At 37.2% G+C, this 13,448-nt stretch overlaps 1 protein-coding gene across 1 annotated transcript in view; it reads right to left on the reverse strand.

The window, feature by feature from the left end:
* The window catches only part of ABCA12 (ATP binding cassette subfamily A member 12), a gene marked incomplete at both ends in the record, with an annotated part of 178,812 nt that overhangs the window by 75,667 nt on the left and 89,697 nt on the right, over nt 1–13,448 (reverse strand). The window contains 6 exons of the mRNA XM_081095121.1: nt 1,143–1,316; nt 3,177–3,301; nt 4,528–4,640; nt 4,993–5,249; nt 10,937–11,043; nt 12,095–12,213. Coding sequence (XP_080951247.1) covers nt 1,143–1,316; nt 3,177–3,301; nt 4,528–4,640; nt 4,993–5,249; nt 10,937–11,043; nt 12,095–12,213 — 895 coding nt within the window. The remainder of the gene's footprint in view (nt 1–1,142; nt 1,317–3,176; nt 3,302–4,527; nt 4,641–4,992; nt 5,250–10,936; nt 11,044–12,094; nt 12,214–13,448) is intronic.

The raw sequence follows: 13,448 nt of genomic DNA on the forward strand, positions 1-13,448 counted from the left end.
TCTTAAATGGGGAGGTCAGTGCAGGCCTTACTGAGGTCAGTGCTGAGTACGACAAACAGCCCTGCAAATCATGTGAAGGGGGCCTCGCTCAGCCGTGCCACACAGCAGCCCGGTGCCAGGGAACAGCCAAGTAGGAAACAGGACTTTAGAGATGGAGAGGGTTGTACAGATTATGCGGCCCTTGTAGGGCTTCGGGGGTTCCTTGAATAAAATGGGGAGCCGCTGGAAGGTTGAACACATGTGTGACATAATTTAACTCAGTTTTAAAAGGATCACTCTGGATGCTTACGGATGGTGGGGGGTGGGGGGTTGGGGGGGGAGTGTGGTAAGTGTGGCAGCAGGGAGGACAGAAAAGAGGTCATTGCAGAATATAGGTGTGGGATAGTGATCATTCAGAAAAGGATTATTTATAAGTAGACTTTGCTATGTTTCAACAGCATAAGTCAGCTCTGTTGCTTTGGGTTTTTCTTACCAAAAGAGTGGGACCTTTTTTCCCAGTGTTTTCAATAACATATAAATATTTTTTATTTACTCTAGATTTGGGTGAACAGAGGACTTAAGTTTCTTAAGTTTATGTTTTCTTTCAGTTTTTTTTATTATTAAATAAGTACTTATAAAGCATCCACTTATTGCAAGATGGAGTCATTGCTGCCTTTACTAAGCCCTAATAATGGCCATTTGTTTTGTTCTACTGAATGACTAATGGTAGCATCTTTCTAAACTGATGGGGGAAAACACTAATTTTTTAAAAAAACATACCAAAAATCCTTATTCTTTTACTTGAAAAAAATAACTGTTCTAGTTTTTATTTTTATCTTGCCAAGTTAATGCTTATTCACTGTAAAAAAAAATTATAGCATTTGTACTTCACATATTCATATAGTATATATTAAATTTAATTCCTGGTCTTGGATACACAAACTGAGAGTCAATGAGGTAATAATATTCATTTCCTCATCTATAAATGTGAAAATTTGCCATATTTAATCTCAAAGGTCCCATTTCACTCTAACATAAAGCTATAATTTCACAAGCTACATGAATGAATTTCATTCCTTACAGTATCAAAGAGCATACATGTGTAATCAAATATTTTTATACTAAAGTATGAATATAAAAATATTTCATCAACAGCAACTTGCCTTGTATGTGAAGTTGTAGATGTCTAAGTAGTGCAGCAGAGTGATTCCGATGAGGTAAGACTGGCGGGATCTCTCGGGAAGAGGCAGGCTGCAGAATTCCTTCATCGCATCTTCCAGTTTGGGATTGGTCCTATTAGCATCACAAGAATGCAACCAGAACACACGAGAAATAATCTGCAAGTTGGAGGAAGAAAAAGATTTTAGCTGTGAATCCTTTGAGAGCCATCTGTCCATTTTGAGAGGTTTTTCTTATACTCTTAGTCTTCATTAAAAAATATGACAGCCCAGCCAGAGTAGCGCAGTGGTTGAGCATCGACCTATGAATCAGATGATCACGGTTCGATTTCCGATTGCAGGCTCGGTCCTCAGTACTGGGCATGCAGGAGGCAGCCCATCAATGATTCTCTCTCTTCATTGATGTTTCTATCTTTCTCTCCCTCCCCCTTCCTCACTGAAATCAATAAAAATATTAAAAGTAAAAACAAAAAAAGGGTTGCAGAGTAGGGATCATATTTTTTTAAAATATGACATTATCCTCAAAAGCAAACACTTACTTAAAACACTAATTACTACTAATAAAACTACAGCAAGCTCACAGTTTACTGGAAAGCTTAAGGAGTAAGATGTGAAAAGAGACCGAGACGGGTCTACGGTGATTTATTGCTTGAACACCTGGGAGAATGATGGCACCAAGGAAAAGAATTGATTTGGAGTAAGTTTGGGGAAAATACTAGTTTAAGACCCATGCTGCCTTTAAATTTTAACCTTACTTTATTCAAATTGTATTTTATTTTTATAATCATTGAAAGTTATAATCTTGTACAATGAATTCTTGGGTTCAGAGATGAAAGCAAAGAAAGAAGCCCAGAATTTCACAATAAGGTGAATCATCATGGACAGCAATGCTGGTGTGAAAAGTGAGGTGTTAATATGAGAAATAAGGGGTCATCTCTATTGCCACCAAAATGAAATAAAGAGAAAAGTTTATAAAATTCCAGATGAGGGAGACTTGTCTCTCCTTCCTTTTGAAAGGAATAACATGCATGCTCTCCATTTACATGCTTTAATGTATTAAAATGAAGCTGCTCTTCAGAAGCCCAAAACACAATTGCTGAAATCAGGTCTTAGGATTAAATAAGCAACAGGTGAGATCAAAGGGAAAAGGTGAATGAAAATTATTTGCTCAAACAAGAGGAAAGGGTGCAGGCAAAACAGTTTTAATGTTTGTATTGGGTAACCAATTAACATGACACAAGTAAACATAAATACTATGCAAAGGCAGTGTTTATAGGCTTTTAAAAAAGACATTATCCAATATTGGAGGATGGCTGGGCTGTGCTTAGAAATGACACACTCTGTTTTGAATGGATGAGGCCGTACTCTCTGTAGCTCTTTTGGAAAATTTCTATGACGCTTCCAGACAATGGACTTGAAAAGGGGATAAAAGATAAGAGATTTCAAGTGGAAAACCCTATTACCAGCCTGTGAGTAAATGATATTATTCATTTTCATACCAAAAAAATATGTTTACCACACTCACAAACTTCCTTTGCCCGTATCTATGTTATATACTATATTTTATCTTGGGACTTTTCAGTACAAATGAGTATTTACTTTTATTTTAACTTTTACAAATTAGTCTCTCTGTTTTTGACCCCTAACTAGGTTACTGAAACTTTACTTTGATATCATCATAATAGAAAATTATAATGCAAAGTTACCTTTGATAATGTGTGATATTGAATATTAAAGAACGGATGGCACCATTATTTAAGAAAACCATCTGGGGCAAAGACAAAGGTGAGGAACAAGGAGGTAAGAGGAAGGAAAAGAAGACCAGAGGGAAAGGAACAGAAAGTGATAGTCTTGCTTCAGGATTTTTCTTTTATCTTCACTTAAGACAGGCCTCTAATTTTATCACTTGCATGGAAAATTCACCAGGTTTACATTCAACTACTCAGTATTTTACTGACAAATATTAAGTACTACTGAGACTTAGAAACTAGATGTCAGTACAGATACATCCCACCCCACCTCAGCTCTGTTATCCGGAATAGGAATGGCCAGCAAATTGTCGATACTCCTATTGGACATTCCTGTCATTCTCCTTAGTTCTTCTTTCAGCTCTTCAACATTTTTAAACATTTCGATTAATTGACCTGCAAGGAGGAAAAAAAGGAAAGGAAAAAACTCACATGCTGATTGCAACGTAATTTTGTTAGTCATACCAACACAGAGAAACCTTCTTGACTAAAACACATATTCAACATATATGCCTTGTGTCAGAAACAGATTTCTCCCAGTTTGGGCAAAATTTCCATCTTTAGCATGTATTTCTATCGGTTTTAGGCTTATTCCTATTATGATATCATTAACCTAAGGTAACAGATTGCTCTGTGTTTCCGTAGAGCCTACAGGTCAAGGTTCATTCGAAGAAAATATGGCTTCCTCACTGTTTCTGATCACATCATGCACTAAATGCACATCCCTCTATTTCATTTAAAGCATCACACAAATTCAAAATACTTTTGAACCTCGAATCATATAATATTGACAACTTAGGGCAAGGTTTGTTAAATCCACAACACAAGGGCACAGGGCACAGGGCATTTTCCCTGAAGTTTGCCCAGCACACTACAGTTTATAAAGAGTTTTCACAATCATTACCTCACTTTTAAATAGAGTGTGTTTCACGTCAAACCTTTTTGAGGAGAGCTATTATAATTATTTCATATCTGGGTCATTTAATGGATAGTATTTTGACTTCACTTTGGCAGCTGGTGATCTCCCTTCTGCGAATGCCTTTCGACTTCTTTATGAAGCATCCCTCATGCAAATTCACTCCCTTTATTTTTGGACTTAGTGCCCTTCCAATTTTGCTGCCTGTTGTCCAAAATTTTGAATGCCTTTCTTCTCAGTATTGAGGTATTATGCAAAGGAGAAGTGTATTGCATGATGCATCGTGCTCAGAATACTAACAGGAGGTTCTGAATTGAGATTTCTGTAGAGAGCAGTGCATCTATTTTATTTTTTAAATCATATTATTCTTACGGAAGTAAATAAATTTCATCCTAGCTTTCTCAATGGACTATCTAATGCGCTTTGATATATCAGAGAAACAAAAGATAAATAAATGGTCTAACTAGTTAAATGTTTGGAGACCTTTTCGCTGTGAAATCAGATTTCCCTGTTTCATTCTCTGCTAGCTTTTTCTGTGTTTTTACTTTAGTTGAGTAACTGTATTTGAAAGCTTCAGGTTTCTGATATGAAAGAGCAGCTACAAAGCAGGTTTTGTAGGGAACTTCAAAAAAGGCTTTCTTAAACTGCAGCATGAGGAAAACATGCATTCTAATAAGACAGCATTTAAATGTGGATGAGGACACACCTGGCTTTTCAGAAGTGTCTGCACTGTTATTGACATGCAGTGTGGCTTCTATGGCCGGTATTAATCGTGTAATGTTTTCCAAGTAATTCATTTGCAACGCTTGTTCTAGAAACCTGGAACAGAAGAGAAGAGAAGAAAAAATTGGACTAGGCATTTCAATAAATTGAGAGGGACCCTGGCCGGTTCTGCCCAGCGGTTAGAGCGTCAGCCCTCAAAAGGAAGGGTTATGGTTTCGATTCTCAGTCAAGGGCATGTACCTCCGTTGCAGGTTTGATCCCCAGCCCCAGGGGGCATGTGTGGAAGGCAACCAATGGATGTGCCTCTCACATCAGTGTTTCTCTCCCCCTCTTCCCTCCCTTCCATTCTAAAAAATTAATGGAAAAAAAAATGCTCTCAAGTGAGGATTAATACTAATAATAATTTGAGAAGGGATTTCACCAAGGAAGAGACAATGGGGACACTTACTGATCCATATTTAAGTTAATTTTGACGGAATCCCCAGTAAGCAGGTCCTTCAGATTTTTAGATATGATGTTGTCTTGGTATAATAGGCTGGTGGCTATTTCGGTGCTGAGCTCTGCTGCTTCAAGGAGCTGCACATGGAACGCACTCTCTTCACACAGGCTTCTGAAGTTCATGCCGGAGAGCTGGCACATTTTCTCCACTGAAAGGAAAGTTTCAGGCTCGCAAAGACGTTTGGTCAAGTGTCGAAGCTGAGACACCTTTCCAGAAAGGGAAAGAGTGGCAAATAGATCAGTCATATTATCCTAAACACTTTGCAGTTGATAACAAGCAACTTAAAAAAAAATGTTACATGTGGTTAGTTAGTTGGCATTTAGCAACATTTTTTCCACGAAGCACTATTTTCTGTCATGTAAATTTATTGTTCTCTTAAGAATTGTGTAAAACTATTGAACCAGCAGACCTATGTTTCCCAACTGCATTAATATCTTATAGAGTCACAGTTTCAAAAGATGTTGTTTAGCTTTATCCATTTAAGCCACCAATACTTAAACTAATTTTATATTTTAGTTTGTATGTTAAATCACAGGCAAGGGAAGATAGCAAAGCAGGTTTGGTTTGGAACTTTAAAAAAGTCTTTCTTCCTCACACCCATTAAGATGGCTACTATTTTTTTTAAATCCCCCAAAACAAAACAAAACTAAAACAGAAACAGACAATAACAAGTGTTGACAAGGATATGGAAAAATTAGAGTACTTGTGCACTGCTTGTGGGAAGGTAAAATAATGTAGTCAGTATGGGAAACAATATGGTGGTGCCTCAAAAAATTAAAAACAGAATTATCATATAATCTACTTCTACCCAAAGTATTGAAAGTTGGATTTTGGACAGTTATTTGTTCATGGTGGCATTATTCACAATAGCTAAGAGCTGGAAGTAACCCAAGTGTCCACTGACAGATGAATGGATAAACACAATGTGGTATATACATACAATGGAATATTATCCAGTCTTAACAAGGAAAGAAATTCTGAAACATGCTACAACATGGATGAGACTTGAGGAGATTATGCCACGTGAAGTCAACCAGTCACAGGAAGATAATTACAGATGATTCTACTTATATAAGTTACCTAGAGTAGTAAAATTCATAGTGACAGAAAGTAGAATTGTGGTTTTCCAGGGACTAGGGGGAGAGACGGATGTGGAGTTGTTGTTTAATGGGTACAGTTTCAGTTTTGCAAGATGATAGGAATTCTGGAGATGATTGCACAATGATGTGGAGGCATTTAACAAGACTGAACTGTATAGTTAAAATTGGTTAAGGTGGTAAACTTTATGTTATGTGTATTTTACCACTATTAAAAAAAACCCCACAATAATGGACAAGAAAGGGCCTTTTTAACTGCAGCCTGAGAATCACATGCATTTTAATAAGACTGCATTTAAAATATGGACTGAAATACACCTTGTTTTTGAGAAGTGTCTGCATCGGTATCCACATTATCTTTTACCCTTTTATCTGTTGAGGAAAACTAGGTCCATTTGTTTTATGGGACAAAAGTGTTTTAAAGAGGCTTAAAATCCCACACTCAAAAGAAAAGGAGAAAAATGGAGATCAACTCATTTCCTGTGTTGTCACCTTATATTCAATGAAGTTCACTACACTCAGCGTGATTTTGAAGGATATATCCCCAAATCATACTTCCTGGAGGAAAAAATTATGCCTCCAGGCAAACCAGTTCTATTGTGCTTGGAAGCTACCCTAGAGCTATTCCTTTTAAAAAGTCAAATAATTGGGAGCATCACCTGAAAGAGCAAATATGTGTCATTCCCTGCCGCTCAGTGGTTTTTTGGTTTTGTTTTTGTTAATCTTCGCCTGAGGATATTTTTCCACTGATTTTCAGAGAGTGGAAGAGAGGGGGAGAGACAGAGAGAGTGAAAAACATCAGTGTGAGAGAGACACATCAATTGGTTGCCTCCTGCACACACCCCGACCAGGGCCAGGGATCAAGCCTGCAACCAAGGTACATGCCCTTGACTGGAATCGAACCCAGGACGCTTCAGTTTCCCTGGCCAACGCTCTATCCACTAAGCCAAACCAGCTAAGGCTGCAGCTCAGTTTTTAATAAGAAGTTGTATTTTGACAGAAATGAATTGTTTTATGATACAGGCAAATGTTTGGGACATTTCTTTCCATGTATCAAATGGGAAAAGCACAAGGATGTGTCTTTGATGAGAGGTTTATAGTGACAACATGCAGGCAGCTGCAATTAAACACCCATCATCTTAGCACATACTCTTGGCCTGTTTTCAACTGTATTGAATATTCTAATTGACTTCTGGGTTTGAACTATCTGAAATGGCCACATATGTATTAAAATTCTACTTACTAGTCTTATTGCTATGAGAATTTTTCCATTTTGTAATAGATTCAATCAATACCCGCTGTAACTACATGTTTGCTACTCTGTTCCTTCCTTTGATTTTCCAGATAATAGATATGATTGAACTTCTAATGAATAGAGGCCAATCCTTCCTGCCACATCCTCCACCTACTTTTATTTTAGTGATTTCTTAAATAAAAGAATAAATACTGGTAGCTCAATATTTATTTTAATTGAGAATTTGAGGGTATAGTCAATTTAAATGACTTATTCCCCTTCCCAGAGTCCAGAATATATTTTTTAAATGGCAACTTCAGTATATATGTATGAGAACCCAGTAAAAGTCCATATAGTATAATTTTGACTTGATAAGATAAAAGTAATAGAAGTGAAATGGAAATCTAGCCATTCTATTGAAGTGGCTTTGGTTCTCTGAAATAAGGGTTTAACTCAAGGTTAATACCATGGAATGCACAGTGAGGCACATCTACCAGGGAATAGCAGGCTGCTAATTTAGTATTTGTCATTATTTACAACCATCTTCTAAAATTTGTTCATGCACGCATTAAAACTTTGAAGCTACATGGGTCATTAGTAAACATAAATTCAGAGTATTAAAATTCTCTCTTCAAAAGTATGTGTCAAGTCCAGATTGCAGGTCTGTCAGAGCCTCACATAGAGGCCCTCACTCCTTTATCACCCCCCAGCCTAGCAAGGGCGTAGGTCTATACTTTAACAATGACCCATAACTAACTCCATGTTCCTCTGCAACTGAATGCCCCCAGTGCCTATGGTTCCCAAAATCATCTCAATCAGGATTGTAAGTGGCATGATGGTGTACAGCTCAAAATATTGTAAGCATAAAAACGATAAAACAGCAAGACTCCTGGCCTCTTTGCAGGGCAAAGGGGACTACTTAAAAATGTAAAAGTGTTACAATACAAATATTGTGTTATCTATATTTCTGCTCAATATGGAGAATATCTACAACATTTATAGTTCCCCAGTCATGAATTTATCCTTCCCACCAAAGAGACTGGAAAGAAAAAAGCATAAAATAAACAATGAAGGGACGAGAAAACATAAAGTTCTAGAATAGAAAGTTAGGGCTAGAACTGAGGGATGGGAACGGAGGAAAAGTCACCAACAAATGACAGGCACATCAGGGAAGTAAAGGCACCTCTTATTGTAAAGCTCTAGGAGTTTGTCTTCATCCTTTCAATGATATGCACTGAATATTTTCCATGAGTCAGACTCTACACCAGGTGCAGAGGATATAACACTAAATGGACAAACTTAGCAACATTCCTCGTGGAGCTTATAGTCTTGAACTGAATGGTTCTCTCAATGGCAAACAGCACTCATGCTTTTATAAATGACAATACATTTTCTACCCAAGGGATAAAATTGTAGTTTATTTCCATGCTTCTAGAATTTTTTCTTAATATAACCCTCTACTAGAACAGTACATTAAAAATGTGGATGCTGTTTTAAATTATTCTTAGCTCTATTCCCATTCCATTATTTGAATGCTTCGTTTCCATTTCCCTAGTGTATATTGTATAGTGCCCGGCTACTTTCCCAAGTTGAGAACTACAGTGAGTAATTGCCCAGGTAACACAATTACATCGCCAGGGCTCTACTTTAACACCCTCATTTATTCATAAAATTCAAAAGTCACGCCTTAAGCTCCTTCTATGTGCTAGGGGCTTTAGAGATGCAGCGGTATAATAGAGATGCACCCTACTGAAGGAAATAGATTCTATCTATACAACAAATTATAGTGCTAAGTAATAAGTTCCAAAACCCAGAAATGTCACTGTCATCAGAAACTCTTCCTTATGCCTCACCCCTCACTGGCTGCCATCTCCTGTCAACTCAAACTCCTACAACACTCTTGAAACTGTCTCGTTCTTCCCATTCTCTGCCACTGACACAGTGCAGGGTCTCAATTTTTGCTTAGGTTACTTCAAATACCACCTATTTTGCTTTCCTCCGATCTATCCCCCACAATTCTCCCAGAGAGATCTCTTTCTAAAATGCAAATATCACCTTCTTAAAATTCGCAACTTTCAGGATCAGATCCAAGTCCTCTGACTAAGGACAAAGAGGCCTTTGTAATCTGGGCCCAGTTTCTCCCACAGGCACCTTGTGCTCAAGCTTGACACCATGACTCCAGGTAACCTGTGTCTTCTTACAAATGTAGGTCTCTATGTCTGGAATGTAGAATTGCAGCCTCATTCTACACAGTCCCGCAAGACTCAGAGTAAACATGATCTCCTCCATGAAATTGTCTCTCCACCTCCATCTCCTGCAATCTGACTTAACTATCCCACCTCCATACACTGAATCCTGTCCTTCCACATACCAGAGCCCTGACCTCACTGGGGTATAATTATTTGGCTCCAATTGATTATAAGAATTTGACAAATGGAGATCATGCATTTTAAAGAGATAGATTAGTATTACGTGAACGCAGATGACGGATAGAATGGGAAAATGGATAAATATTATATGCACACAAGTTCATTATCTGAGGAATAGGGAGAAAGGAGATACTCTAATATTACTGGAATGGCATTTAAAGTTGCCCTTGAAGGAGAGTAGAAATTTTCCAGATGAATGCACACACCTTCTTTCTCATTTGAACAAACAAATCAAGACAGTGCTAAATTAAGTACATTAAAACTGTTGATTTGTGGAAGACTAGGACTTCAATGTAGGTAATCTAACCAGCATATATATTTGCAATATTCATGGACATATGATTTGGATGTCTGCTTAATTACATCATGTTGACTCTACAGCAAGTCATCTTGCTTGCCCTGAATAAACCACCTCTAATTTTACTTTATCCCTGGCTACATAAATCATATTAAACTGCTGTTCTTACTAGGAAATCTGCTTTCAGAATTTAATAGAGTTATTTTAAGAAATGAAGTGAATTTTATGATAACCTGCATACTATATGCATGAGCTAAGCAAAGAATAATTGACAAATAAACATGAACCAATTCAGAGAAACTTCTGAGTTTTAAAGTTTTATTGTTGCTTTCTCCCTTTTTTCGATATCATACATTCTAATATGTTGTTAGTTTTTTCTTATGATTATAACAATAAAAATAAGGTGAGTCAACTCCTGAGGTTTTCTGTACACTGTGAAGTCTAAAACATCAGCTTTTGAAATCAAATTTTAGAGTTTTAAAAAGTAAGGATAACTCAAATTAAAAATAATATTATGAATGTTTTAAATCATGAAGCTTTATGAGATAACCATATTATTAGTCATTCTTTTATGTGTATGTACACTGTAACTTGGCTCTTATGGGTCATTTCATGCAAAGACATCCATTGATTAAAAACAAAATATTGTTATAAACACCAGCACAAAATATTGTTATATAACACCAGCACACTCTGTCATACTTTTCTAGCATGAATCTAGAGTCCAAATAGGACCCATATTTATGAAAATACAGATTTAAAACTTAAACTAAAAGCCATCTTGATAAAGGACAACAGGAAAGGTTGAGGTTTATTTTTTGCTTTCAGGGCTTACTTTTGATTTTAGGACTTCAGGAAGTGAAGGGAAGTGATCCTCATAAGAACCATTTTGAAGAAAATGTTTTTTAAATCGAATTGTGGACTGCAGGAGCCTTAAATTTTCTGTAAAGGAGGGAAAAGAAGTTACGGTATGTGAATTGCAAAATCATTTAGGAAACGAATTTGAAAGATAACTTTATCCTAATTTATTGCTTTTCTAAAATAATAGTCTAGTTCAAAATCTAAACAGAAGACGAGTGAAAATGTAACCTTTTTTTTGTGAACAATGGAGACTACAGAGTTCACTATTTTAGAAATATTCAGGTATTCTGCTTAGAGACAAAATATTTCTAGGGGAGTTGCTAAGCAGTTTTGGCTCTCTGTGAACTGACTGTTTTTATGACTTTTAGATTTGCTATTAAGTTGGAGTGTTTGGGGAGAATAGGCTGTATAATCACTGTGACACAAACATGCCCCAGCAACCTCGATTAATTCATGCCTGCTAAACAGAGACCACGTGTAATTATTTGTTATGCTATTTGCTTGCCAATAAGTCTCAAACATGTCTTTGGTGTAGAAAAAGGGAAAACCTATTTCCTATAAAATGTGAGAACATAGATATTTTCTCTTTAAAGGAAAAGAAAAGAAACCACATTTGATTAAATGCAATTTTTATGGTTGCACGTGTAGGCAGAAAACTGAAAATAAAGTGTGTAAATGTAGGAAGTAAAAAATAGTCTGCCACAAAAATTCCTTTGTTTATGTAATTTACATCTGCTTTTGGAAGTCACTATTCCCCTCCTCCTCCTCCCTCTCCTCCTCCTCCTCCTCCCCCTCCTCCTCCTCCTCCTCCTCCTCCTCCTCCTCCTCCTCCTCCTCCTCCTCCTCCTCCTTCTTTTTACAATTGAGATTATCAAGGGCACAAAAAATGTTATGAAGGGTTGAGTGAATCCTTAAGGACTATGGGCCTTTGGAAAGTTTGTACTAGCAGCAGCAAGAGAACAATATAATAATCTGATTATATATTCCCTTCATATATCAAACCACCAAAGTAAACTGATGCATATGGAAACAAGATGTGTAAATTCTCTTTCCTTTTTAAGCAAAGGACTTACTACTTCAGAACAGAATTAGAAAACTTGAGTAGTGCTTTGACTGTTAAGAGAAATATTACCTTGTGATCCCCTGGCCAAGTTGTCAGTGACATTTCTCACACATGCCAAGTAAGGAATATAAGGACTATCTGCTGATATATTTAAGAGGGCATCTTCAAAGTTTTCTAGTAGTAGGAGCCTATAGAATTGGAAAAGAATATGTAAATTAGGCATATAGAAATAAAGCAAAGCCATTTTGTTGAGATCATTTGAGCCCCTGGTGTTGGCATGTGAAGCAGCAGGACTCTGGGTTCTCTGAGCACTTACCTTTCCCATGAGCATAATCAGCATATTTAATTATTTTAACATTCAATTATAAGTGATGTAAGATAATTTTAGGCACATTTATGGGGGAAAAAACTCACTGGGCCAAGGGTGCCTGATAAAATATATAACTCCTAGTTAAACTTGAATTTCGTATAAATAATAAATAGTTTTCCCTTTTTAAAAAAAATATTTTTCTTTGATTTTAGAGAGGAAGGGAGAGGGAGAGAGAGAGATAGAAACATCAATGATGAGAGAGAATCACTGATCAGCTGCCTCCTGCACGCCCCGCTCCACAGGATCGAGCCTGCAACCCAGGCATATGCCCTGACCAGGAATTGAACCATGAACTCCTGGTTCACAGGTTGACGCTCTACCACTGACAATCATGGGCTGGACATAATTTTTCAACAAAAGTATGACCTGTGTTTTTTTTTTAATATTTTTTTATATTTTCTTTTTTTTTTTTATCTTTTCCCTCTAAGCCAGGGTGGGCAAACTTTTTGACTCGAGGGCCACAATGGGTTCTTAAACTGGACCGGAGGGCCAGAACAAAAGCATGGATGGAGTGTTTGTGTGAACTAATATAAATTCAAAGTAAACATCATTACATGAAAGGGTACGGTCTTTTTTTTTTTAGTTTTATTCATTTCAGACGGCCGGGTCCGCCCGCGGGCCGTAGTGTGCCCAGGCTGCAGAGTCTAAGCCTTGCAACCCCTCACCGTGCCTCAGTTTCTTCTCATGTCCAGTGAGAGGTGAGGGGTTGGATAACCCACCATATCTTTTACACTTATATCATTCCCAAAATAAGTTCATTTCATTGTAACTAAAGAGAAAGAGAGGCGTCCAATGAAACAGCATATGTTCCTTTTTTTAAAAAATATCCAATTCAAGATGGCACCAGTGGGGTGAGTGCTGGGGGGAGGTGGAGAGAGAGGTGGAGGAAAATAAAGAAAGGATAAATGGTGATGGACGGAGACTTGATTTGGGGTGATGAACATACAATACAGTGTACAGATGATGTGATGTGGAATTGTGCACCTGAAACCTGTATAATTTTATTAACCAGTGTCATTCCAACAAACTCAATAAAAAAGAAAAAAAGATAAG

This window comes from Myotis nattereri, assembly GCF_964212035.1.
Source record: "Myotis nattereri genome assembly, chromosome: 7".
Classification (NCBI taxonomy): domain Eukaryota; kingdom Metazoa; phylum Chordata; class Mammalia; order Chiroptera; family Vespertilionidae; genus Myotis; species Myotis nattereri.